The sequence below is a fragment of the Mya arenaria genome, chromosome 8 (genome assembly GCF_026914265.1).
Source record: "Mya arenaria isolate MELC-2E11 chromosome 8, ASM2691426v1".
Taxonomy (NCBI): Eukaryota; Metazoa; Mollusca; class Bivalvia; order Myida; family Myidae; genus Mya; species Mya arenaria.
In genome coordinates this window covers 52,347,440-52,375,355 of record NC_069129.1, presented here as the reverse complement: position 1 = coordinate 52,375,355, position 27,916 = coordinate 52,347,440, and the positions used below count along the sequence as shown (strand labels likewise).

The 27,916-nt window shown below is 33.9% G+C and overlaps 2 protein-coding genes and 1 long non-coding RNA gene across 4 annotated transcripts; all 3 read right to left on the bottom strand.

Moving 5' to 3' along the window:
- Positions 1–4,746: 4,746 nt before the first annotated feature.
- Positions 4,747–14,181, bottom strand: LOC128244915 (uncharacterized). 2 transcript variants are annotated; one of them, XM_052963055.1, is made up of 5 exons: positions 13,984–14,181; positions 8,041–8,217; positions 7,257–7,364; positions 6,091–6,323; positions 4,747–5,724 (listed from the first exon to the last, which is right to left on the bottom strand). In XM_052963055.1, the coding sequence occupies exons 2-5, from the start codon at positions 8,182–8,184 to the stop codon at positions 5,319–5,321; spliced, it is 891 nt and encodes a 296-aa protein (XP_052819015.1). In that variant the 5' UTR covers positions 8,185–8,217; positions 13,984–14,181; the 3' UTR covers positions 4,747–5,318. The 2 variants fall into 2 exon arrangements, with proteins under 2 accessions (XP_052819015.1, XP_052819016.1); XM_052963056.1 differs by lacking the exon at positions 7,257–7,364.
- A 2,458-nt stretch (positions 14,182–16,639) lies between these two features.
- On the bottom strand, positions 16,640–19,018 carry LOC128244703 (uncharacterized). Its single transcript, XM_052962745.1, has 2 exons — positions 18,632–19,018; positions 16,640–17,169 (listed from the first exon to the last, which is right to left on the bottom strand). Exons 1-2 carry the CDS (start codon positions 18,842–18,844, stop codon positions 16,753–16,755), a joined length of 630 nt encoding a protein of 209 aa, XP_052818705.1. The 5' UTR covers positions 18,845–19,018; the 3' UTR covers positions 16,640–16,752.
- Positions 19,019–22,559: 3,541 nt separating this feature from the next.
- Positions 22,560–23,644, bottom strand: LOC128242460 (uncharacterized). Its single transcript, XR_008262619.1, has 3 exons — positions 23,510–23,644; positions 23,144–23,271; positions 22,560–22,962 (listed from the first exon to the last, which is right to left on the bottom strand). It is a non-coding gene; the product is annotated as an uncharacterized LOC128242460 (long non-coding RNA).
- Between the last annotated feature and the right edge of the window lie 4,272 nt (positions 23,645–27,916).

The window sequence follows — 27,916 nt, the reverse complement described above, 5'->3', positions numbered from 1 at the left end:
TCACGCCCTTCCAGGCAGCCAACTGGGCTATGTAAAACTCTATATACAGCCTCAAGCTCTCTCCAAGTCGAGCTTTAACCATTCTCAGTTTCAGACCAACAACCTACCACGACGCTGTCGTCCATGCCTTCAATATAACCACCAAACTAAGCTCCACTGGCGTCACAAGTGACGACTGCTTGATCGCTTAAAACAGGCACTTCGATCGTGTTATCGGGCTCTAACTTGCCACAATTTAATCTCTTTATATTTGACTGCCAAAACAACATTTCGTCAAAGGCCGCACTACTCACTATGACAGGAGCGTTCCAACTAGCACGACTTAGCACACATTGATACAGTGACCTAGACCTTAGACGCAGAAAAGGACCAACAGCACTTTGCATTGATATCAACTGGCCAATAAGACGTGCGATTAAACGTACTGAAAAAGTTGTCTTGCCACTTGCGATTTTTGCAATCAAATCACTCAAAAGATCCAGCATGCTCTCAACACGTTCAATGCTTACAACAAACGTACTTCTAACGTGTTCCAAACGTAACCAAGCCATTTTATAGACTGACATGGCTCCCAATGACATTTGTCCTCCGCAATCAAAAACTCAAAACTTACTAGATCTCTATGAAAGAAGTTTGATGCAGAAACTGCATCCTCGTAAGTTGATGCACCACCTAGACCGTCATCAAGAAATAAAACAATTTCATGGCCTAAACTTCTCCCTTTTGTAATCAGAACTCTCAGTACTTTGGTAAATATGAATCCTGCAGTTGATATCCCGTAAGCAAGCACGTTATAGACGTAGTATTTTCCGTTCCAACAGAATCCTAGAAAAGTTCTATGTTCATGAAAAATCATGATATGGTGATAAGCACTGCGAATATCAAATGCAAACAAGTAATCTCCCTTAAAGAACATTCCTTTAGCAACTGACAGACATTTATACTTGAAAAGCTCTGAGTTTATATGGCGACAATCAAGCACTAACCGTGACTTACCTTTCTTGCCAAATGCAACTGTCAACGGATTTATCACAAAAGGAAATTCGCTAACCTCAGGTATACAACCTTTTTTTCATCCCTTACGACATCTAAAATATACTCGTTTGCACCCGCTTCCTTTCAATGTGTATACCAAAAAATTAACCTACCAACCGGTGAATCAACTGAATTTACCTTTTCAATTCTCTGAATTTTTCTTCAACAGAATTGAACAAAGATCAAAAACAAAATTGCTGATTCATTCCGGTCAGAGTAGTACCAGCCCTGGTCTTCCAAACATAACTTTTTTAAAGATTAAAGGAGTAAAGGTTAATCTGTACATTATTTCAGTCAGTTACATCCAATGCCTAAATTGAGCAAACAATACCTTGGCCTTTGGCAATCTGTACACAGGACGAAATCACTTGTAGTTTCTGCTGTCATCTTGATGTTTGGGAGATCCGTCTGATCACCCATCAGTGGGGGTCTGCAGCATGGGTCACGGACAGTACGGACCATGGACATTACGGACCAGATTTAGGGACATTACGGACCAGATTTAGGGACATTACGGACCATCTTCAGAAACTTACGGACCATGATTATTAATCTTATAAACGTTTTTTTTTTAAATGTATTCACTCCTTGGTCTTTGATTTGTTAATAAATACTTGTGTATGAGTGCTCAGTATGATGACACATGACAATTATCTTTAATGTTACTGTGAAAAATCCCGTGAAATTCGAATAGATCAATGGTTCAATATTAATTCTTGTGAGATTCCAATAGGTGTTACAAACCAATGGTTTTTTTAATAAATTATTATAATTATGTGAATAATAATGAACGAAATATGTTTTTATCTTATAATGTGCCATATTTCGGGACATTACGTACCATGAACTAAACATTACTCACAGTTTGTTTAAGAACAAAATATATATTATATTTGAGGTAATTATGGACATTGATTTATAATTTTACATACAACTTATGTATATTTGTAAATGTGAATATTAATGTTTTCATAGGTGATCCGTAAGTTTTTGAAGATGGTCCGTAATGTCCCTTAATATGGTCCGTAATGTCCCTAAATCTGGTCCGTAGTGTCCCTAAATCTGGTCCGTAATGTCTGGTCCGTAATGTCCGTAATTCTGCAGCATTTGTCTAAAAGATGGCAAGAACAGTTTAATATTGATTAATTCACCACAAAAATTGCTATAAAATTTAATTTCAAACAGTTGAACGTTGTAATGATTACAAAACTTACCGGGCATATCATGCAGTTTGTTGAATACACTGAGGTCAAGTATTGTTGGTTTACAAATATCACAGGCTCTTCAAGAAAAAAACACAAGAAAAACACCTACCTGAGTGGTATTCAGTGTAACAAACCGCTTGAGAACGTAAAGCGTCTACTATGATCGAATTATTTAGTCGTTGTCGGATTTGATCGACTTTATTTAGCGCTATCAAGCATTTTTTATGGATTACGTGGCGGAGTTGAAAAAAAAAATTTTTTTTTTGCTTAGACAGCCGAAAACCTATCCGTCCGGGGACGCTAAACATGAAATGATGTTGTATGGCCTTAGCTCTACGTAACATGCAATAAACAAAAAAGCACCAATACACAAACAAAATGTGTTTAAATTTACAAGCATACACCGTAGATTATTTAAATTGTGCCGTGACTTTCTTTAGATGAAATGTTTTCTCAGCGAAAACAATGTTTCAAAACATCACAAATTCAAGACAGACGTATCAGCATAGCAAAATTAGCATTTGTTACAACTCTATTCAAAATATATAGCCATTTTGGTAACATTATTAATAATTATGGAAACAACTGATATCGTACATTGGTTCAAACTACTGAGAATTAAGCCTATTTAAATATAGATGAATTTGCCGGCATAATACTTAAAAGAAGTGACTACATTAAATAACCCAGATCGTTCTTTAGTTATAGTATAAAGACAGCGATGAATTACCTTCGCAATAAGATTGCGTTTCAGTCTGACTTAAACACAGTCACCACGCTGCCAGAAATGTTAATACTACAAATTGGGCTGAATATTGTTCGAAAAGAGATACATTAATATGCCCATCGTGTATCGCAATGTAATTTATTTTGAACAATTAATAAAATGATTTCCTCTCGGGTAACTTGATTAAATGATACTTATTTGCCATTGACTAATTTGGCATTTTGATTCATGTGAATTGTTTGACAACCAAAACGAATAAAGAAACAAATACTATCGAACACTATATTATACCGGGTATGATGAGTTACATGAAAGGACCCGATTTCTCATTACATAAAGGACCGACACAATTGTACTAGTGGTAGCAATTACAACGTAACATCGTATTTTTCACTTCCCTTTTATACAAAATGCTAATACCACTCCTCACTCCAATGGATATTACTCCTGCAAACATTTATACTTACTGCCGAAAATGGTACCAAAATAATCATGAAAAGATTATCTATCAACTGTAGTTCGGGTTTAATCTAATTATGTGAAACAAAATAAAACGAGCAAAAAGTTTTACAAGCATTTTTTGTAATATGTCGTTTTTTCTGCCGGTCTTGGGACGTTTTGACTGACATTTTATACTTCCGATTTCGGATATTTAAATAATTGTTTTGATTGTCAATGACTTTACAATGATACATTGACGTCTCCTGCATCGGTGAGTATAACTTTAATGAATTATTATGTAAGTTTCCTGCTTTTATTTACTCGTAGCGGTAAATGATCATTTGTTCAACATTTCAAAACTGAATAAACTATTGCCTTTGAGGTTCGGTCAATGTGTGGATTTACAATAATTCTATTATGAAATGCAATACCAAAAACCGAAAATTCTAATAGAAAATATTTCTATCTATAGAAGAAAATTATTTCAAATCCTTTATAAAGATGGAATAAAAATAATCAGATTGAAAGCTGTTTGACGGTTGTTCTCAAACACAATATTTTCTTGGAGCATACTCCAACAAAGTAAGTAAATCATTAAAGCAAGCAGAAATGCATTTTAAACAAACTCTTGTAATGTTGTCCCTGATGTGCATTGTGCTGTCAAATAATTTATTTCACTATTTTTATCCTACAGAATTGCAGAGAAAACATATGTCCAACAGTTTGAACGGTTGCTGCTTGAAATAATTGCATTTATTCCGATCACAATTGCGTTTTATTGTAATTCAGTTCAAAAGGAAGGCTTGACTGCCGCCATTTTTTTGCTTCTGTGAATGATATGTAATTTATAGCTGGGCTAGGTCTTTTTTCTAAATTCGATAAGTGTAAAGAAACTTTTATTATATTGATATCGCCGTGGTCTTTTCTGGTCAGGTGTCGCTTTTGCTCTTTAATGGTGACATGTTTCCATTATTATTATCAATTCAATAAGAGATCATGAACACATTATATATTCAAGGATAAGCTTTCACCAGCAAGTATAACACATATATGAGCGTGTATGTGAAGAAAACGAAGCAAATTTGCATGTCTATGAGAATACAATGTCAGATTTTGAATTTTGTTTTGGAATGAAAAAATCAAAATGCAAAAATTTCAATTCGCAAAATGAACATTTATTTGTAGTCAACATAGAACGGAACTCAATGAATAAAAAAAACAGAACTATTGTTTGATTGAAAATTAAGATTCCACTCTAAATCTTATACTTAGAGCGGAAGATTCCAAAAGAGTAGACAAATTCACACTCATTTCAGTTCTTGCTTTGGAATTGCTTGTGGTAATATCCCCATAAGGCTTGCAACATACATTTTTTTATAAGTGGTTTGAAATAAGAAAACTACAGAATTAAGCTTTAATAGTAGTAGTTTATTCTGTTATTGTCCTTTGAGTTTATAAATGACACTTCTTTATACGACATGATTGCACACTGCAAATCCGAACTGCAATTTTCATATTCCCATTATATTTCAATCGGAATAATAAATCTTTAAGCTAATTGGGAAACGTGAAGAGTAAGAATCCAATCAATATATTATTCAAATACATGTCCAAAAAGATAAAAAGAAAATCAATAACTGAACCTAAACTTCATATACAGCTACATGCCGATATAAGTGCAAAATCAATATAGATATAAGCTCACAAACATTGTCAAATATTCTCAATAAGATAAGTCAGCATGTCTAAATTCAAAGCACCGCACTCTGTTCTGATTAGTATACGAGCATGCATAGCAGGTAGCTGATATCCTGGACTGTCAACGACAATGATAGCTTTGATATATTTGTCCATATATAAAAGCATCTTTTATATTAGACTAAAGCGCAACAGCCGTAAATTTTAATGGGTTATTTTGGACATGCCATCCAAGAAAACTTGGCGCCGTACAAAACAGTATTGTCCCATTCATCTATCTTAAACTTAAAATATGTGTTGGTCAACTCCATTATCTCCCCTCTAACACGCACATTTGCTTCGTTGGAAACGTCCAAGAACCGCAGTCCATAAACGATAGCTGGCGTCCTTCTAAAGGCTGGCTGGAAGTGGATGGTAATTAACCAAGGAAAGGTTGGACGCGGCCTAAAATTGTTAGGTCCGAACTCCCCAGACTGACATTTTTCCTCAAGTGAAGCGTTGATTCCTGAGACAGAAAGCTTCAGAGATTGCACGCCCTTTTCTAGTAGTGACATGGTATCGTCTGTATGTCGCTGGGCGGCACTTAGAGAATTGTAGCTCGCGTGAATCGATTCAGCCCTTGATTGTTTAGTGAAAAGCAAAAAATGCATTGTGTAAATATATATGCCAGAATGTTATAAAACAAGAAGTTACTATTTTCTTTTCAAGCATATACGCAAATATCGAGTGTGTTTTATTTTAAATAAAATTCGTTCGTCTGAAAATCTGCAATATAATCAATCGTTATACACTGACAAGAAAGTAGTAAAGAATACAAACTCTCGGAACAGCTCAATAAAGGGATTGATTGCGTCTTATTTACATACTATCAAGATAGTGAAATTCACCCGTTACTATGCCAATCTATTTTGTAATTCTAAAACAACGAGTTGTTTCCCTTAGCTTTCTGCATACATCAATGTCACTTAGCCATCATAAACTTACCTTGCCAATGTGTCATTTACTTTCTTTATATCGTTTTTAACTGTTGCCATTACGGTGTTTAAATCCGATCTTATTAGCGCTACATCAGTTTTCATTTGATCCAGGACATTTTTGGTTTGCGCTTTCTCGTTCTGGAATTCCTTCTGAATGGAGTTTATGACACTACTTGTGCTTGCGTCCCCCTGTGCGTCAGTAAGATCGTCGGCTGCTTTGGTGTCTGACTCGTCGAAGTTCTGTAAACACATGCTGTTTATAGTATTCTGCTCACCATTACGATATGTTTGTCATAGACTCATTGATTGTAAATAAGTCGTTCAAGGAAGGGAGGACGTCTGCTGTTCGGAGAAATATAATTTAAATTTCCGAAAATCATTACATTTGCTAGTTTTGGTGTAAAGGGTTGATCCCAGTATTCATTTCTTATGCTTCAAATATATATTTACACAATCTTAGCTGAACTTTCTTATTATTTGACTGTAACAAATCAACAAATTTTATCATACTAGGTCTTACATAGTATTTTTATTTAAATATTTCAAGCGTAAATTAATATAAGCACTACATACACAAACAAAGTAAAACTCGTCCACACTTATATAATATATCACTTTCACTCTTACAACCGTCGTCATTTTGTCTGTGTCAACGAACTGCTCCATCAAAACAAGATATACATTGTACACAAAAGATGAAATAATTCACGGAAAGAAAAAAACAAATGTCCGGTGACATTAAAGACTTGTCATGTGCAACAAAAAAATAGTTTTGGTTTGGAAACTCTACTAACACGGGCTCATGGATGTTACACAATTTATTCAACATTTATTTGTTTTTGTCACATGTGAACTGTTGTAGCCTACTTAAGTCTAGAATATGAATGCAAGAATACATTAGCTCATTAAACCATTGAATATTTTTTTTATTATTTATTATTTCCGATGACAGTTCTTTGTTCCTTCTAAAAATAATTTTCAAAATAACTGCTTTCAAATGTAATGTTTATGATGTTTTATTTGTCAACATATGAATTCCAAAGGATGTACAAGTACTACTCAATGCCATTTTATCGCTAGGTGTTTTGTTTTGAAAGTATACGACAAATTTCCTCAATGGAAATAAAACCATCATTTTAAAATAATTTCACAGTAAACCCAATACATATGTACCTGATGTTCTCGTATTGTTTTAATCTCCGTTTTGGCCTGAATAAGATCTTGCTTCGTTTGCCCTTGTTCGTGTCTTACTTCAGCCAATTCTAAATTGATGGTGTCAACCTTTGATGACAAAACTTGGTTTAAAGACTTAGTAATATCCGAGGGTGCTACACAGACAACATTTTGCACTCATATCGCACATAAAAATAATTATTAGTAACGCTACTTCACAATCCTACAGTGCTAAATTCTAAATTAATCTAAAGATTGAAAAGGGACACTGTGGTGATTTAAACATCTAAATAAATAAACTTCGCTATAGAAGTATTTTTCAAGAAATTATTATTACTAGAAAAACTGCAAGGCTAATTTTGACGCTGTTGATTAAAATATGTTCTCATTAAAATATAAGTATTCAAATTAATTTCAAACCAAGACATATTTATATTTAAAAAATAAAAAGTATAAAATCCTAAAATATGTATAAACTTAGGCATTTTATATATTTATATCAATTGCTGAGATCTGGATTCTGAGGAACTGTATCATTACAAAAGCATTGCTAGCAACTTATTTGTTGTCAGTGAATTAGAGAGCTCTTCAAAGGAGAGAAACACTGATTGATGCCTCTATCGATTTGAAAATTGGGTGTTTCAAGAGGGGTATAGCATATAACACCGTTTTGACATATAAACTCTCATAGCCGCACTACTGCTAAGTTATTTTTATAATTATATAGCGAACTATTAAGACATAAGGAAATTTTTAATGCTGTGTTAACACAGGACATGCGTACTTGAAGTCCTCGTAGTTTTGCAATCTCATCTTTCGCCTCACGAAGTTCTTGTTTAGTTTGCAATTGTTCTTTCCTTATAAGAGCCATTTCAAAATTCATCGTGTCAATCTTCGATGACAAAGAGTGGTACATTTCGTCAGTCATACTGGGTGTTTGTACACAAAATACAGATTGAACCTGAAATGGGAAACAAATAAACTTAATTGTACATTTAAAGTTAATCTAAAGTATTGAGAAATGACGCAATGAATTCAAATGAATTCAACCACCAATCCTATCAAACTAAATATTGAAAAATATTCCGCTGTATAAATTGCAAAATGTTTTTCAAAGAACTCGCCTAGCATAAACATGATAAACTCTTGCATTTCGCCTGTCCGTCCGTCCGTCTGTCTGTTTGTGTGTCCGTAACATTTCGGGTCCGGGCTATAACTTACTTATGCATTGATGAATTACCATTTTATGTGGTACAAATGGTGTCCTCATTTAGACGATGTGCAGTGATTTTAACCGGGTCCATATCTCAAAGTTTAAGGTCACACGAGACATTTAAAGGGCAGAGTACACATGCTCTGTCCGCGCTACAACTTACTTATGCATTGATGGATTACCATATTACTTCGTACAAATGTTATCCTCAATTTAGACGACTTGCAGTGACCTTGACATGGGTCCATACCTCAATGGTCAAGGTCACATCTGATATTTAAAGGTCATAGTACAGCATTGTGTCCGCGCTATAATTTACTTATGCATTGGTGGATTACCATATTACTTGGTACAAATGTTGTCTTCATTTAAGACAATCTGCAGTGACCTTGACACGGGTCATTCCTCAATGATCAAGGTCACATCTGATATTTAAAGGTTCTACCTACACACAATATGAATAACTTTAACAAATATCCTTTTAAAATATGTTCACATATCCAAGAATATTAAGGTTACCTTCCCACTCTTGACAATTGGTTCTGTATAATTTTGGTCAGATTCAATGTACCAGTCAAGAAGGGAGAAAAACAAAATGATTATACTAAAAGACAACTGCGTCCTTTGGACTCCCTTTTCTTATCTTGGCAACAGGTTCCAAAATGTATATTAACACCAACTTTACAAATATATCTCAGATTTGATTTTTGTATAATAATTCATTGCTCATAAAAACATGAAGTTGAGGTAAACAAACATCTTATTGATAAAAGCATAACAATACTACATCATTGACACTATTGTATATTTACAAAAACGGAAATAATTTATAACAAACTTACTACTTAGCAACTTAGCATTCACAATGCATGAAGTATACAAATGGCGACAAATTATCTGACAAATTGTGTTCCCGATGTTTATTAAAAGACAAATGTTAAAGTTTAAAATCTTTATAGGGTTTATCAATGTTTTAAAAAAGGAAGATTGTATAGAAAAATGGAAAGTGTGCTAATGTTCATTGTTTCAGGCTGTGAAGAACTTAAATATAAAAAGTTTGACAAAAAATATTATAAATGTGTTCAATTCAAATAATTTTAGGCTTCAACTGACAGATTTAAGTTTGTATGTAATTATAATCATTTAGGGGTCTCCATTTTGGCAGAGGAGTGCTACAAACATAGGACAGGGTGTAGCACTCTCCTATCACGCGTATGCTAATAACACAATGTATCACTTAAAATTGTTTACTGGAACATGAACTTGCTGTGCATAGTATGGGTAGAAGAATTGCTCGGCATAGTCAAAGCTGAAATATGTTGTTGTTCTTATAGTTCTAAAATTATGCCACTTACTGAAATGCAATTCTTTAACTGTTTGTAGCTCGGGTGCCAAATTTCGATACAAATTTTCTAATACTTGTAGTCATGCATTCTTAAAAGGCGCTTACAGGTACAGGTCACCAATATTTGTCCTGGCTTTCAATAGTAATGAGTTCTAATTCTACATTTACATTAATATTTTAATGTAATTTAATGTAATCATAATTATCATCATCATGATCATCATCATCAGCATTATCATCGCCAAAACCACCACCACCACCACCATCATCATCATCATCATAATCATCATCATCATCATCATCATCATCATCATCATCATCATCGTCGTCGTCGTTATTCCAGTAAATCATTTCGATTTACGTGAACTTCATGAGATTGTATTTTGTTTCTGGGTACATTTGTCAGAGTGTTAATTTCACTTCCGCGTTATTTTTCTTTAATCAATTTCTATCCGTTTGACAAAAATCTATTGCATTAAATAAATAATTAAAAATTAAAACTTACAATATCCTGATATGTTTAAAATGCCTTTGATTTTGGTCTACTTATATCCCTAAAGTTTCGGTTAAAAATAATACATGATATTCATGGGAGTTTGCACGGAAATTAATCAATTATACAAAAAAATCATAGATTAAAAAAAAACTACTATTTATATTAACACTACATTTTCAGATGTATATTTGACTGAATAATATAGGGTGAAAACAAGGTCCAATGGGTTTTTTCACGATATGCGCTTCAACATTTTCTAATGTTAACGCTTCAACTTTGCGCACGTTTTACTCGAAATCGAGGTTATTGATTTCGGGCCAAAAGTCTCATTTTATTAATGACCAAACTTGTATGAAAAGTTACTGGCTACATCAATCTTAGATCCGTTTGATACCTAAATTTTAATATCATCTCAACTGTAATCGGCTCATTTTCCGAACTTTCAAAACTAACTTCAATTGTCACATGCAAGATACTTCCTGCGGTACACATTTCAGTTAATTAACATGTTTTGGATTGTAAGTAATATTCAATTAGTTGAATGTATGCCACAAACTGTTAAATAATATGCTTTTGCGACTAAAGTTTGGTAACTGTATTTTACTTTCAAATACAGTTATTTTTTGTCGTGTTTCTTTTAAGCTGTAGCTGAAAACATCAAGAAATCTTTTTTTTTTAAACTCTGATAATAAATTAGAACCATTCGTAAAAAGGGCTTTAAAATAATTTAACAATGTTTCACTCACTAAACAAAAACTGTACTTGGTTCCAATTTGAGTAATTACTTATTTTTTTTATAAATACTGGGCTGGTCCAGGTATTATTCTGTTCTATTGAAATAAACTTACTCAACTGCGTATTTTGGATAATTCATGTGTGTAGCAAGGTGCATCTTTCAGTATTTAATCCGTATGTGTGCTTGGTATGCTTCTATATCGTATATTGCCTTGTATTGTTTGTGTATTTGTTGTCTCGTCGTGATTAGTGTCGTGCTACGTGGTTATTGTCCTTTTTGCGTTACCGTCCGTCAATGTCTGTCGATGTCCGAGTGCGTCAGATCGTAAATACTGGTTATGCGAGTTTGTTTATATTTATGAGGGTGATTGATTGGTTCATAATGCCTTTTTCCCCTTGTCCCGCTTCATTGCTCACGCCCTTATTTACAAAAACACATAAATCATTCCATTCTGAATCGTCATAGACGCAATTCAAGACGGAAAATGTAACAGTTGTTACTCATTTATTTAATATTCGCTCCTATCTTTGAGCTGAAATATTTAAGTTTATTCATATTATTATTTAGAAGTGCCTGGTAAGTTTATTACTCATACTTCTTAGAATGTTTTATGTATTAAACCGCGAAGTCTCCCTTGATAAATTTACCGATCACTGTCCATTGTCATTGTATTTTGTGTATTCATTTGTAATATGCATAATCTTTTATATGTTTTATTACATGTTTTAGGTTTCATTCGACAACGTTATCAATAAATATTCGAACTCCGAGGTTGAGTGGTTTCGTCGTTGTTTCACACCTACTACTAATGGCTCCCCGACGGGGAATCGAATCCCGGTCTCCCGTGTGACTTGCGGGGATACTTACCACTATACCTAAATACACGAAATATGGGATCTAACACGATATGATGTTCAGAAGATTGTTACTGAGAACATTTCTTCTGATAGACCATATCTTGTTTAACCCCATGTTTTAAAGTCCCTGCTATTTTCACCTGTCGGGTGTCGAACCCACCACCTTTCGCTCTACAGGCGGACACTCTACCGCGTCGCTATAAAAGCTAGCTCTATAGCGAGACAGTTCCGCTATATACAAATCGTATACCCGGTTACATGTGTATAATGTAAAATGAAAGGTGTTAACTCTTGAATATCTTCATTTTAATTGAATTATGCCTTTATGGCAATCATTTATGTAAACAACAATTGAGTAACACGGATAAATTCTGAGTAATTACACAAGAACCTTTCTCACTCTAAAAGGATTTCTCTCAATTTTGACCAAACAACTAAAATAAGAAGAGATGTGTGAATTTCCTTAAAGACAGTAAAATCATTTAATGTGGTTGATTTTTTTGAGCGAGTTTTCTTGTGTAAGGCTCGTTTTCGGCTGGAACAGTGCTGATTTCCGTTTTTGCTTCAGCTGGCGTTTTTTTTGTCAAACGAATAATCCATTCAGTAATTCAGAAAAGTCATACATGTACGTAAATTCCAAATATAAAAAATACTTATTAAGCATAATGGTAAAGCCCATCGGGAAAAAGGCAGCTTTAGTTTCCGTTGTTGTTGATTTAGTTAAAGCTGGCATAGTCTTACCGTTTATATTCGTACCTCGAAAACTCTAAATATAATAAAATTGGGACGGATGATAGTTACATGGCGACCAGTTTCTAGGGATGATTTAAAGAAAATGTAACAATATTTGAATATACGTCCCAAATCTGAAAGTTTACTATATCGTCATATATACTGACATTTAAGATTCGTTCGCAATTTAATACGTGATATCAATGAGATAAACCTAGACACCAGTCAAATTACGTTTGCTTACAGATTATGCAGAGTATGCTATGAAAGTAATTTATTTAGGCTCATGCACCACTATGGTCATGCGTAGTTTCCATGTTTATTCATCGTTATATGAAATTTTAGTATTCATTACATTAAGCCTATAAAGATTAATGAATGTGTGTGTCCCAAAAATGATGTCCATCATCATTTTGATGGAGTCGATATATGTTTGTTGTGGATTCGGTAAAATATGAGACACTATCTAACGGGTTCCGTGACACAAACTCGCCATTCAACTTTTCATCGTGTTTCAAAGTTGGAACCCCGCGATAACTAAACATGAATCGAAGCAAAAATGGAGTTTTCAGTAGGCTCTATGCAACAACCTTATATAGACTTGTTATCCCGGATTATTTGCGGAAATGCAATGAGTATTCAAGTGGATTTAAGTACTTAAAGGGCTCATAAAACATATCAAACTCCAAAAAGGGACAAACATCTTGCAAATGTAAAAAACTAACATGTTGTATCACTTTTTGACCAAATTGTTATGCAGAATGCGTCTATATAGAAAGCTTGCAGAGGATTTTAGTACTTAAAATGTTTTCAAAACACATCAAAATTGAAAAAGAAACAGAATTCGTGCAAATGTTGAAATGTGCAAAAATTCAACATGACATGACATTGTCAGCGCCTATTTATCCAGTGTACTCGATAACAGATTAATTACTAAATATGAAGAAAAAGAACGAATATACGTGTATGAAAAGAAATAGCCGATAACATTAAAAAACTCAACATGTGCCAAAAGACCAACTACAGGGCCCATCAATAATACTATCTTTACGCAACACAGAATAATTGTATGACGAATGAATCATGCGTTATGAACCGTAACAGCACACCAATGTCTAGAACGTGGTTGAGAATAAATATCAGTTATATTAACCATTGAATGTGTTTTTATAATTCCAGATGACAGTTTAGTGTTCCAACTAAACTTTTCTTACTTTTGGCATAACATTAATTGAATTTGGTAATGTCATTTTAGTCATATTATCGCTAATTTGTTTTTAAAGTATACAACAAATTTGTTTAATATTAAATTATGAATAATCGCAGATTAATACAAATAAATGTTTACCTTACGTTCTTCTATTCTTCTTATCTCAGTTTACGCCTGATTGAAATCTTGCTTATTTAACAATTGTTCGTTTCTTACTACAGCCAATTTCAAATTGATGGTGTCAATCTTTGATGACAAAACTTTTTAATTATATCTACTCAGTAATGTCCGATGTTGGTTAACACAAAACAAGCTGATCACATATCGCAAATAAAATTAATCTTTCCCACACACTCCTGCCATATCAAGTTTAAATAATCAGTAAACTGCACGTACTACGATAACATTTGATAACGTTTTAACCTCGTTTACATCATGGAAACAACTCATATCATTCACAATTAAGAGTGACTGAATTTGATATCAGCATGCTTAAATCAAGAGGCTCTGCAATAAACACAGTCTTAAATGAGATCATGTAAACCATTGACCGTATAGGGCGAGAATATGCTGGTCGAAGAGTTTTGTCACTGGGATCATGATCCGCCGCACTGAAACAAATATTTTAGTTGATATTAGACGTTGATAATGGTAACGATACTAGACATGTGGCAAGTCTTACCTAGGCGGCAAGCTGGGTAAAAGGGGTTTGAAAATAATGGACGACAATCTAGAAATTTGATAGGGATAATTTTGGAGCTGAGTACACATTTGTAGTTTATTCTCATGATAGGAAATGAGATACCATTAGAAATATTGCTCTTGGCCCACAACGGAAAAGTAAAATACTCAGGTTTGAGTAGCCTGCGAACTTGAAAGTATAACTTATATAGCGTGCGTTGGTTCAGACGATTTTCGGAACAAAACTGGAAAATTGTTAAATGACTCAAGCTAATATCATCCAAGTCCTTTGAGAGGGATCGTTGCAATTGACAATGGCATATTTGGGTCATGTTTACGCTACCAGATCTGGTCTGCATAAGTTTTTCGTTTTGAATCCTACTTGAAAATTGACTCATTAACTTGGATCATTGTGGAGAAATTTTAGCCAGCGATGCGTGCGGAATAACTATATTTAGAGACTTGAACACAAATGGAAAACCTGAAAACTAAATTTCAATCAAAGGTACATACCGCATTATGTATGCTATTTACAATCATTATGACGGATCATTACTCGCGTCGTGTTGGCCCTACAGCGCTGTTTTCAATAAAGTTCACAATGGTGAAACTGATGACATTGCAGAGTCGGAACAGCGAATTATGCATGAATAACGAAGATAAGGTCATCGCTTGCTTTGCAGACTATTATGTAGGCGGCTTATTTATGTATTATGCACTTGCTTTGTATTTGGAATGATGTTTATTGTTACAAATTAAACATGTATTTACATTTGAAACATTCTGGAACATTGTGGATACTTTAAGAAAGTTATAGAATAGTATGGAAACTTCTGGAATGGAACAAACTTATCAAGTATATTCTAGAAGAAGATTATTCTAGAAAGATCTTTGACTATATATTTATAAGGTATAGCACAGTTAGAGGGGGATCTTTGGTTATCTTTAGTGACATTAATAAATTTTAAAATACAGATTTACATTTGGATTATTCTTTGGGGAGTTTACTGTGTGGACTATTTAAATTATAAGTGCTCAAATATATTCAGCTTTTTGGACTTCAAAATTGGAAAAAGGACATAAACCAGGATTGTAATTGTTTAAGCTATTTGGAAGTGTAAAACAGATTTTTAAATTGTACTTCAACATTCTAACTTTAACATAATAAATTTTGTAAAGTTTGTTGCTGGCTTTGTTTTTCTCGTTACGCCTGGCTCGTAACAAGACTAGAATAGAGGGTCATATAAGGTGACGCAAAAACCATTAGATTGCAAGCTGATTTCGGTCAACAAAACTCGCATCTTAGGTTTGCAAAATTGCATTGTCGAAAAAAGAAATCGGGCGTTGCGCCATTGGCGTCTTCTGTTAGTAGTTTGTCCTTTTCGCACTCAGGTTAGTATGGAATTTAATTGTATATGTTGAGTATTTTATTTAGAATAAAGGTAGTGTACAATTCAAATGAGCAATCTTGTGAAATTTCACATCGGAAACATTATGTAAGTTAGGAATAGCATCATTGCCTCCACTATAGTTTTGAATATGTTTGTAGAATCAAAATGTTACAGTTACACGTTTAAAAGACAAATAGTTGGCGTCTCATATCAAATATTTCTATAAATACAAGTGGGACTTGTAAACAATATCAGTCATCCGACACCAATTCGTTCAGTTTTACATATAATCTAAACTTAGGTTAAGGTAAGCATGTGCCTTAATGCCTTAAAGTCCAATACTACAGTAGATAAAACATCAAGCGATTTTTATTGTTATTTTTATAAAGAATTTGCATCATTTTGAAAGAGAAATGTTTATTAATATGGTATTTTACCAAGATTTTCCTGGTCACAAAGTATGTGATAATACAACCCAAATAAAAATTTGAGCTATATCGACCTGTATTTCATTATCAATCACAACATTTCTGTAAGCTTTTCTCGCTTATATACCTTATGTTGATGTCAGATACACTGAATGCTGGTTTTCGTCATATCACTTAGTTTGAATGTAAACACATATTCATAAGCTGCAACCTTTAAAAAAAAAACATTAGATTATAAAAATTCACACGCTTTAAACAAGCATAAGGGAGGCATCAAATAATTCAACTAAAATGTCTGTTATAAGAAAAACCAGTATTATTTAGAATGATTCCATAATTGAGTACATGTATTACAAACGTTGTTAAAATGCATAATAAATGGATGAGTGTACATCACAATCATCAAGTTATGTGTTTGTTTTCGGACATGCCATCCACGAAAATTTGGCGCCATACATAACAGTATTGGCCCATTCCGAGATCGTAAATTTAAAATACGCATTGGTCATCTCCGTAATTGACCCGCTAACACGGACATTTGCATTATGGGCAGAGTCCAAGACCTTCAGTCCATAAACGATAGCCGGCTTGCTCTTGAAGGCTGGCTGAAAGTTGATGGTCAAGGTCACAGGGTAAGACGGACGTGGGTTAATGTGGTGAGGTCCAAACTCCCCAGACTGGCATTTTTCCTCTAGTGAAGTGTTGATTCCTGAGACAGTTTCTTTCAAACTCGTCATTCGTTGTTCTAGTGCGGCGTTGACGTTGACCAACTTTGATTTCAGAAGGGTCACATCCTCTCTCAGTAGAATCACGTATCTGTCTGTCTGTAAATATTGTTTTAATACATTAAATGATTAATTTAATTATTTATTTGACTGTAACTTTTCAGACGCAGAAAGAAAGAAACTTATCAAACCCTATTAACATCCGAATACGTATATGCTAGAAAAAAATTCAAGCAACAAACAAATGCACTTAAAAAAGTAAGATAATATATGTGTATATGTTGAGAAGTGATGGGTAGTGTATAGCTTTACAGATTGATACCTCTTGAAAACGAGTTCTTGCTGTTTAATTGATGATATTTCTTGTTTGATGTCACTGAACGTACATTACATGTTGTCTTGTTTGTGTTTGTGCATTATATGCATATTTCCATTATATTGTTCAAGAATGCTATTGATTGATTATAGAAATCACGCTTATTGAAACAAACTCTTTCAGATAGGGAAAATATCAGTAATTATCTTTAAGTCTTGCTATTGTGTGTGTATGTGTGCGTGTGCGTGTGTGTGTGCGTGCACGTTCGCGCGCGTGCGTGCGTGTGCACATGTAATTGGATATATCAGTGCTGTAAAGTATACCAGAAAAAAAATGTTAATGTGCAAAAGTTTTAATTTACGCTTATTTTATCCTCACACTCACACACCAAGTCTTTGTTGGATAAACATTATTTTTGTTCCTTTGTATGATCATTGGCTTTATCTGTCTAAGTGATAATTTCCTCAAATTAGAACTTATAATGGGTGTTAAGAAATATCAATCAAAATAATAATTTAAATATACATATTTTGTCTAAATGTGTTTCATTTTACACAATGATAGTTCACTTATAATGAATCGGTCTTCCTTGAATCACTACATATAAACCTCTGTGAAAGCATGTTAATTAATTAAGGTATTCGCTTTGTAAGGCTGTGTATCAATATCATTTTCACAATTTTTACCGTTGTCATTTTGTCTGTCAACAAACTAAAGTAATTGAACTCTATAAAACATTGTGTTAACGCATATTTCCCGTGCGAAAAATTCCAGAAACGATATATCTAAAGGAAATACAAAAATGCGTTCCGTTAGAATTTCAAAACAAATGGGTCAAAAAAAGAAAGGGTCGTTTCGGAAATTGGAAACATTGTTTAAAGGGGGGCGCATTGATGCAAAAAAGTATAAGGATTGTATGTCGAAAGTATTTTGCAACGTCAATTCCAACAGCACACTGTTGTCTAGTACGTGGGTGCAAGCAAACATCAGTTGATTAATCCATCGGATGTGATTTTATAATTTTATATGACAGTCGAGTGTTTCTTCTCAAATTAAATGTCTTTCGAAATTTGTTTTATTGTAATGTTAATGATGCCTAATTTGTCAAAATATGAATAAAGAAGGATACACAGATAATACAAATCATTAGCAGGATATCACTAGTTAGTATATAGATATACAAGAACATTATTTAATATGAATTAAAACGAACATTTTCACCTTAAACACAAAATTCATATGTACCTGATTTTCTTGAATTCTTCTAATCTCCGTTTTTGCCTCAATAAGCTCTTGCTTAGTTTGAACTTGTTCGTTCCTTAATAGAGCCAATTCTAAATTGATGGTGTCAATCTTTGATGACAAAACTTGGTATGTAGAGTCAGTAATGTCCGGTGCTGGTACACACAAACTAACATGCACGCATATCGCACATAAAATTAATTTTAAGTAACGCATCTTCGCAATCCTGCAGTTCTAAATTCGTAATTAATATTAAGGACGAAAAAGAGACACAACGATGTATTGGCTTAAATGCATAAAACCACTCAATATATACACCTATTTTGCTACAAAATATTTTCAAAGAAATCCTGTTTGCTAGATAAACAGATACGTTAAAACTGACGTTTGTAAATATTTACGTTTAATTAAACGTTATTACGTTTATTGATTGAGTAATCCATATAGAAATGTATTCCTAGAAATCCTGTTTGCTAGATAAACATATACGTTGATACTGACGTTTGTAAATACTTACGTTTAATTAAACATTATTACGTTTATTGATTGAGTAATGCATAAAGAAATGTATTCCTAGAAATCCTGTTTGCTAGATAAACAGATACGTTGATACTGACGTTTGTAAATACTTACGTTTAATTAAACGTTATTACGTTTATTGATTGAGTAATGCATAAAGGAACGTTTTCCTAGAAATCCTGTTTTCTAGATAAACAGATAATGCTGACGTTTATGATATTTACGCTTCATTTAACTTTATTACGATTTTTCATTTTACATACGTAATGTTTTAATAGTGCACAGAGTGTAAATACATTTTATTTAATACATAATTCAACATGTGCTCTCACTTAACTTTGTTGATTTATAGGTTTTCTCATTTATAATGTAGCATTGCTGTATTTCAAACATGTTTAAATCAAGACAGATTTGAGGTTTAAATGTTTAAAAAGTATTGAACTCCAAATCTATGTAAACTGAAATATTAAACAATATCTTAACTTTATTAATTAGAGATCTCTTCAAATATTAATAAACCTATCTAAATAAATCGAGTTCTTCAAATCAACTAGAAGTTTCTTTAAACATTTGTTGTCATCATTGTGTTGTTTTGCAACAACTCATTAGATGCCCTTATTAACTGAATACGAGGGCTCTCCAAATCATTTGAAGAGAAAACTTACTTATTTTTTCTAAGGGAACGCATTATTTTGAGACTAATTAAATTTTAATAATCAGTCATTGTACATGCTAAATATATGGGTAGCTTGGTTGACGTTTTTACGTATTCAAACATAAATAAATAAATAAAAACATTTAAAACCATGAAAACGCGTTAAAATGTAACTAATATGCATGCATTTATTTAATTTGTGTGTGTATTTCATATTTCTGTAGTGTGTGTGGCCATGTGCTGTTAAGACCAATCTCATTAAAATCAGATCCCCAATACACGCTTCACGACGTTACGCTATGTGTACATACCGTAATGAAAAGAAGTGAACGTCACGATATGATTTTAATGAGATTGTGTTAAGAATAAAGTCAAAATTAATGTTCTGTTCTGTAACCGATTTGAAGAAAGTTCTTATACCATTAATGAAAAAAAAGTATTGTATTAACTTAGCTTAATTGTAAACCATGACATTATTAAATACATGGACAATTGAACAACGCTTAAATTCAATACGATTGCATCTATTGATTTAATGTGTTTTCTAAACTATATAAAGAGCTCCTTTAATGGAGTGATTTTCGAGACATATTCAATTGATGCCACGATTTGTTCAATTGTAGCAACCATAAGATATTAAAGATAACGCAATCGTACATAAAACAGTTAACCTTTGTTTTAGCTTTATTGCACGTGGTAACATTTAACATTTGTACTCTTAACCTCGTAAACATCATAAAAATAACTAATATCAAGCATTGTTTCAGACAATTAAGAATAAATTTATTTTGATACCAGTAGGGCTTAGTTTGCCAGCAGGATACTAAAACCATGTTAAGACGACGGGAAACACAAGCGGATCAACATGTTTACTTTTTCAATGTAAAAGAGAAAATACACATGTAGCAATAAAATACGCATAAAAGGCGCTTTTCGGATCCAAAATAGCTAAAATTCACCCGACCCACCTGCAAACATTTAAACCAAAAACTTTTCGAATATGAGGGAGGAGCTCAAGTCAAAAGATGGCGTCCCGAATTGACGTCCCCATCAACTTAAAAATCCTGTTTCCGCCTTTAGGAAAGATAAAGAAATGGTTGAATAATATGTGTTGACTGCAGTGAGACCGAAGAATTATCAAAGATTATGAAAGCACCATTGTTTCGGCCGTTCCTTATGCTTGATGGTTGAACACAGTAAATGTTTTTTAAACGTGAACACTATTGGAGAGTTTGCAGGAAATGTAGCGCAAAATAGTGTCATTACATTTGTTGGTGGATAGATACTGTTGTACACCAAATACACTCGAATGATAAACATCTAAAAAGATTGACAATTGACTTTATAAGAAAGGGATAGATTTGTCACAGGAATCATGTTCCTTCACTCTAGAACATATACAAAAATTGGATATCAAACATTGAGAATGGTAAGGATATCAGACATGTAGCAAGTCTTTACTTAGTGTCAAAACTGGATAAAGTTTAAAAACAATGGACGACAACATATTTCAAAGGGTGTCTTTCTATACAGAGTGTACTCTTGTATTTCGGTAAATACAGACAAAATATGGTATTAGTTACAATTTCAGAAAAAAATAAGACAAAGACACTCTAAATGGAATGGTGCATGTTTCTGTCTGACATGCATAAAGTACTCGCTTATTCATTGTAAAAAACGTTGAATTATTTTTATTCGAAATATACGAGTATAGATATATTAACAAGTTTATCACTGAAATCAATTGTTATAGACTGGTACATTTGTCGCGCCTCCTGCATTGCAGATGTGTAATATCCGGAAGAATTCGAAACAATCAGCGACACATCAACAAATGTATACAAATACAGTACAACCACATAAAGAAACCTTACCTATGTTTATACAGAAGAACGTTCGTGAATGTTCACGAGACTGAGTTATTTGAAATGATTTTAAATTGTTTTACAAAAGAGAGGGTGTTTTAAGAGTTTTGTTATTATTACAATTCATAAATTATTCCAACTTGTTGAAGCTTTGGGTGATCTTCAATGTAATATTATATATATTTAGTTATAATGTTTCTACAAATGGCATTCAAACAAATAATGAAATTCATCACAATTAAATTTGTATTATAAATAGGCGGATTCTATGATTATTACAGTATTATAAAGGCGTCATACCTTTTTAACAAGCAATATATGATAAATTTTAATAATCTATATGAAGCTTCTCGGTTATAAATCTAGATATTGATGAATAACAAATATGATAATACGTGTTTCCAGTAATTAATTGCAACATTCTGTAGCATAATAAATCAATATATAGAATAACTTTTGTTCCGGGGGACATGTGAATTGAGTATGTACATGTATAGATTTATTTATTTATTTATTTAGGAATCTGCGCTAAGTAAATGACTTTCAGTGTAAATACATTCCAATATTATATTAAAGAAGACAGCACACTGGTTAAACGACATTATTTCATTATCAGGGCTCATCCTAGACAGAAATTTTAGGGAGAAGTGTGAACGGGGGAGGGTGCGGGAGGGGGTTTCCCCCTCTTGCAGGTCGGAAAATTTTGAGATTTTAAATGTCAAATGGTGGGTTCTGGTGTGCCCTGGACAACTTTTCTATGCAATTAAATAGGTGTTTAAATTGTTTTAAAATAGTCATGCTGGTTTTTAGTTGGAATTAATTTGTTGTATATATCTTTAAAAAAAAGTCAAGTTTCAAACATTTTATTACATGCAAACATATCATGCACACATAAATATATATCTGAATTTAAATACATGATAAATAAATAAAATAAGCTAATAAATACAAACAAAACTAGCTGAAATCAAACAACATGACATCAATTGTAAAAAACAAAAAAGTAGTCAATATATCATCACATCCTAGTTCTCAAAACAAGAAGCACTATACACTTGATCAGTCTACACAATGTAGGTCTCAAGGTCAGCCGAGATCAGCACCTATGGCCCCGGCAAGCTGGAGGTGGTACTGAAATTCCACCTTGGGGAGCTCCCGCTTGGCCAGGTGGTAGGCAGTCTTAAGGAGCTTGACCCCGAGCTCGTCATCCTTGGACAGTTTGGCCAGTACAATTTTCTTCATGGGTTCCTGGGAACTCAGAACTGTCTTTTCCAAGGCGGCCTTGTGCTGATTTGCTGAAAATACACAAAATATTTCACAGTATCTCATCATTTTCAGCTGTCATTTAAAATAATTTGGGCATATATTACAACATGTTTTAAAATATATTAAGCCAGACACCTTAAAATTAATACCACTTTGAATTGATTTATCTGCGGACTAAGCAATGCTTCTATTGTTTTAATAAATACTTACACAAGCCATGTCTCTGATGATTGGTTGTTTTTGCTGGTTGGTCATGTCCACGGGCGTAGGCGTTGTCCAACTTAGCACCTCTACAAACTTCGCAGTGCCAATTTTTATCTGCATCTTCGTTGTACCAACTGAAATTATTTTGATAATTTGACTTTTTGAATGATTTCTTATTTGAACTGTCGATCATGTCATCACTTTCAACACTGTCAGCTTTATGTTTCAGGCCTGGGGAATCCCGCAGAAGCCACGTAGAAAGCATGATTACTATTCAACAGAATCCAAATATCTCGTATATAGAATATTGATGTGAACCGTTCGAAGAAAAAATAATAATGGAAGCATTTCTGAAATATAAAAAAAACAAACCTGGAACTGTGATTCGCACTTGCCCTTCTCGCTAACTTCGCGATAATCACACCCAATTAAGTTCATTTGTCATCAGTGCACATCATTTAAACCGCTATTGTCATAAAGTATAAATCCTAATTGGCACTAATTGACATATACAAACATCGGCAAGTGTAAATATTAATCCCTTACAATTTTATTACATCAATGACATGTACACAAAGTCAATGGTGCAAACACGTGCCTCGATTGAATAAAACAAGCGTTCTCATTGGCTGAAGTCAATGGAGCATATTTACTAGGTTTAACACGATTGGCTGTTTGTCAATCGAGCTGACAGGCGGGAGGCAGAGTCGCTCTGTTTATTATAATGGAAAACCATGTTTATAATGGTGATGTTCATTATGCTCTGGTATGGGATGTATATACACGGAGATACATATAATTAAAAGTAAAAAAAATATATTTTATATATATTAAATTATTACATTTGAATAAATTAAAATATATAAACAAGCTCAAACAGCAATAACATTAAACTACCCATCGCCAAAACAATATTTACATAAACATGAAAATAATTCTATTCCTAACTATTAATAAATATTCTTGTATAAAGCTCCCAGCCAAAAATGCTACTATAAACCTAATAAATACATGTAATTGGTACATTTCTTGTACTCTTTGATAACATAGTTAGTGCTAGAGTTGAAGGGAAATCGCCAAAAAAAACGAAAAAATAGCAACATTTTGAAAACTCTATACGGACTCCACAATTCTATTTTTGGATTGAAAATTCTACATTAGCTGTACGCACGTACGAAAACATTTGACCAATTTTGTTTCATTTCCATGATGTTTCGGTCGTTTGCTTTCGTGTGCGATAATAATTTGAGCTTTGAAAACAATATCCTTGTTTGTCTTCGTAAGCCTATATCATGAATTTGGGGGGAATTTTAGTACTAATTTTATACATTTTAGGTGATGATTAAAGTGCAACAACTTTTTTTCATGAAATACCCTGTACATGTATATGTTTACTTCATTTGCATAACATTTTAAATTGAATTAATGGATTGTTATGCATCACATCAGAATATAGGTTAACGTCCAAAATGTTTTAATACGCTGACATTATAAGTCTTCATTAATTAAGCTTACACAATTGACCGTTGTAATGTTGCTGTTTTCTTGAAAACATTTAAAGAAAAACTGTTTAACAAAAGAGATAAATTGTCCTAATGAATTCTATATTCCACATGAAAATCAGTATTCATAAGGGTATTAATAATGGAAGCAATAATTTGAGGGATCAATAGTCCTAACGAGATAAATATTCATGCGACCAACTCATTCTGAGATCAAAATTTTGAATGAGATCAAATACACAATATTTAAGCAGGTGGACATTATAAGTATAGATTTAAACATATGCATTATCCATGTATATACAAAACATTCATTTCAAATCTTATAAATAAATCTTCGAATGACAATAAAAAATAATAAATATTTATAATGCTTATAATAATAGAAAGTACACTATTAAAACAATTTTATATAAAAAATATGTTAACTTTATCAACAAACATAAAATCTATTGAGCCTAGAAAACACTCTTTATAAAAGAAATTATAAGTATCTTCCATGGCCGAGAGTGTAAGATAGGTTCATTCCGACCCGAGCGTAGGGTGTTTTGCGGAAACGAGGTTTAACGAGATTCGGCAAAACACCCTGCTCGAGGGTCGGGATGAACCTATCTTACACGGCCGGTAATGGTAGGTGCTTTTTCTCCCACCTCAGTTAAACACAATTAAGTAAAAAATGTATTTTTGCTGGAACTCTTTTGTGCCTAGTGAAAATAATTGCGTATGCGATAATTCGTGGTTGTCATGGATATACGCGCATTGATTTAAATTATGTTTATTGTCAAATCGCTCTTCAAATAGTTCTAAGGAGAGTGAAGCATTATTTCTTGAAAGGTACGTGAAAACTGTTTTATGGTGACGAGAAGCGAGAAATAGTTAATTTGTGATCTGAATATTGCCACAAGACAAAGCTTCCATAATGCTACAGACGACAGTCTTAAACAAGGGAGATAATTACAATGTGGTGGCCATTAAAAAGGAGCTCAATACGGGCATTTTATCTTCGCCCGTGGGCAAGATAAGTATTTCTAGCATGGTTAAATTATTGGATCTACTTATCTGAGGTGGGAGAAAACAAAGGGTTGCCGAAATGTATTAAATAAGCGAAAAAATATTTGTATGTGTGTGCATATCAAATGATATGTCTTTAAGTACTTAAATTACAGAAAGAAATGAACAGTAGATCTTCAGATGAAGTGTAATTAAAAAAATTCAAAATATTTCGACAGACAATAGCACCACTCAATGTTAGTTTGAAGCACGTTCTTTAGCGTTTTAGCACTCGTCCATTTGCAGTTGTGCTCGCAGTGTTAATGTTCTTTAGCACTTAATAATGTCCGGAATGCAACATCAGAAACTCCTGCACCTGGGGGACGCGATACTTGAACAGACTGTTAATTGCTGACTTCATCCTGATCACACATTTACGCCAAGAGTTAGAGTTCAGCGAAAACTGCTTGAACACACACTGTTTGATCGCTCTGTATCGCTTTGAGTGTCCAAGGAAGGTAAGGCTATGCTGGTGTAGTTCGCCGAGAGTGAACAGACGGAACAGGAGATCGGTAGCGAACACGGACGGGGAGGTTATGTAGCAGTTCTCCACGATCCAGCCCCGTATCTCACCATTCGAGTCAAGAGGGTCGTTGAACATTTCATTGATGAGGTCCGTTTTTTTCGCGATCGCCATAAGATAAGTGCTGGACAGTGATCCCGATATCACGTATGGGTGAACATCCTTGAGAACCTCTGGAAGATGATCCGTCTCTTCTCTTACCTCACATCGTCTCTTATCGACAAGTCTTTGTCTTACATTGGATTCCATTTGTGATATAACATCAGTGGCCTTTAGATTGTCATTTTTATGGTCAGTCCTAAAACCATCACTAATGGTATGATGACTCAAAACAGAAGTTGGCACTTCAGCACTAGCAATTGATTGCACGACAGGAGCATTCACCTCAACTGCCACATTGACTGGTTTATTCACAGCAACAGTCCCACCCATGTATCTGCAAGCATGTTGCATTTCCTCGCGCTTTGCTAGGTGCTTGGCAAAGTACTTATGCCCTGCTGGGGAATTGAAGAAACATGGGTTGTAGTATTTTGAGGCATAATGGGTAGAATCATGGCTAGGTTGATATCCATAGAAATCAGTGCCAATTCCAAATTCCTTCAACACAGAGGATGTATCTAGAACAGAAACTTGTGGCTGGCTGTTCCGGCTATAGTCCTCTATAGAGGGTACTGGTTGTGGTAAAATATTGCATTCACAGGCATCATGTTGGAATTGAGAGTGGTTATGATTTCTGCTTAGATCCATTGGCTGCTGAATTTCAACATAGCTCCAAGGCGCAGAGTGGTCACATGATTTACTAATCTGGTTCCAACATCCAAGCTCAGTTTTAGGCTTGTAATCCAGAGTCGAGGTCACATCCTGATTGGTTTGGTTTGTTTCGGGCTGGCTACCTAAACTGAAGGAACTCGTATGATGGACTTTCGGCTCGCTGTGAAGACTCAAGGGGCGGGTCTGATTGGTTTTGGGCAGGGTACCAAGATTAAATGACCGGATCTGATTGGTTTCGTGATCGGTACTGTTCCATGGCAAGAGCTCAGTGTCGACAGGCAATGGCCCTTCAAGAAGAGAAACATCTAGTAAGTTGTTGTCGGAAAAAATGTCCATGTCCATATCAATACTTCCATCACTCAGTGCCTCATTCAGAAAATCAGTGTCATAATCGGTACAAAGTATACTGTCATGACCAGGTGTTTTATGGCATTCATTTTCAATGTCAGAAGAAGCACCATATTCATGTGTTGCACGATCTTCACATTCGCTTAGTTCAATTTCATCACTGTCAGTTTTTCTGGTAAGTGTCACTGATGAGAATTCAAAACGGCTCTGGGCCAAAGGTGTCTTTGGCAGTTTAGGACTGGGAACATAGATATCTTTGTCTTTGCTCAAATCTTCATCAAACTGAAGTCGCGTCGGTCTTTTCAGATTTCTACGTCTTCCCAACTTTCGGAAGGCCACATCATTTTCATCTTTCATCTCACTATCATGTTCTGAGTTCAGCAGTAGTGATTTATCTAGAGTGGCTGACCACGTAACATTTTCCTTTAGAGGCCATAGATTAGAGCTCATTGAAGTCTCATTACAATGCAATTCCGGTGACACACAGGGATCAAACTCGCTTGACCGACTGCCGACACACTTTCCTTCTACTCCATCATTTTGTTCATGCACAAAGCCATTCATTTTAATAAGTAATAACAAATC

Bases quoted from the DNA above. Each gene is read 5' to 3' on its own strand.
- LOC128244703 (XM_052962745.1), bottom strand. From the start codon at position 18,844: ATGCGTTACTTAAAATTAATTTTATGTGCGATATGCGTGCATGTTAGT. The intron at 17,170-18,631 runs GTACATATGAAT...CAATATTTACAG, and splicing joins GAAGAATTCAAGAAAATCAG to ACAGACAGATACGTGATTCT.
- LOC128244915 (XM_052963055.1), bottom strand. From the start codon at position 8,184: ATGACTGACGAAATGTACCACTCTTTGTCATCGAAGATTGACACGATG. The intron at 7,365-8,040 runs GTACGCATGTCC...TTGTCATCAAAG, and splicing joins CAAAACTACGAGGACTTCAA to GTTGACACCATCAATTTAGA. The intron at 6,324-7,256 runs GTACATATGTAT...ATGTGTTTACAG, and splicing joins AAACAATACGAGAACATCAG to AACTTCGACGAGTCAGACAC.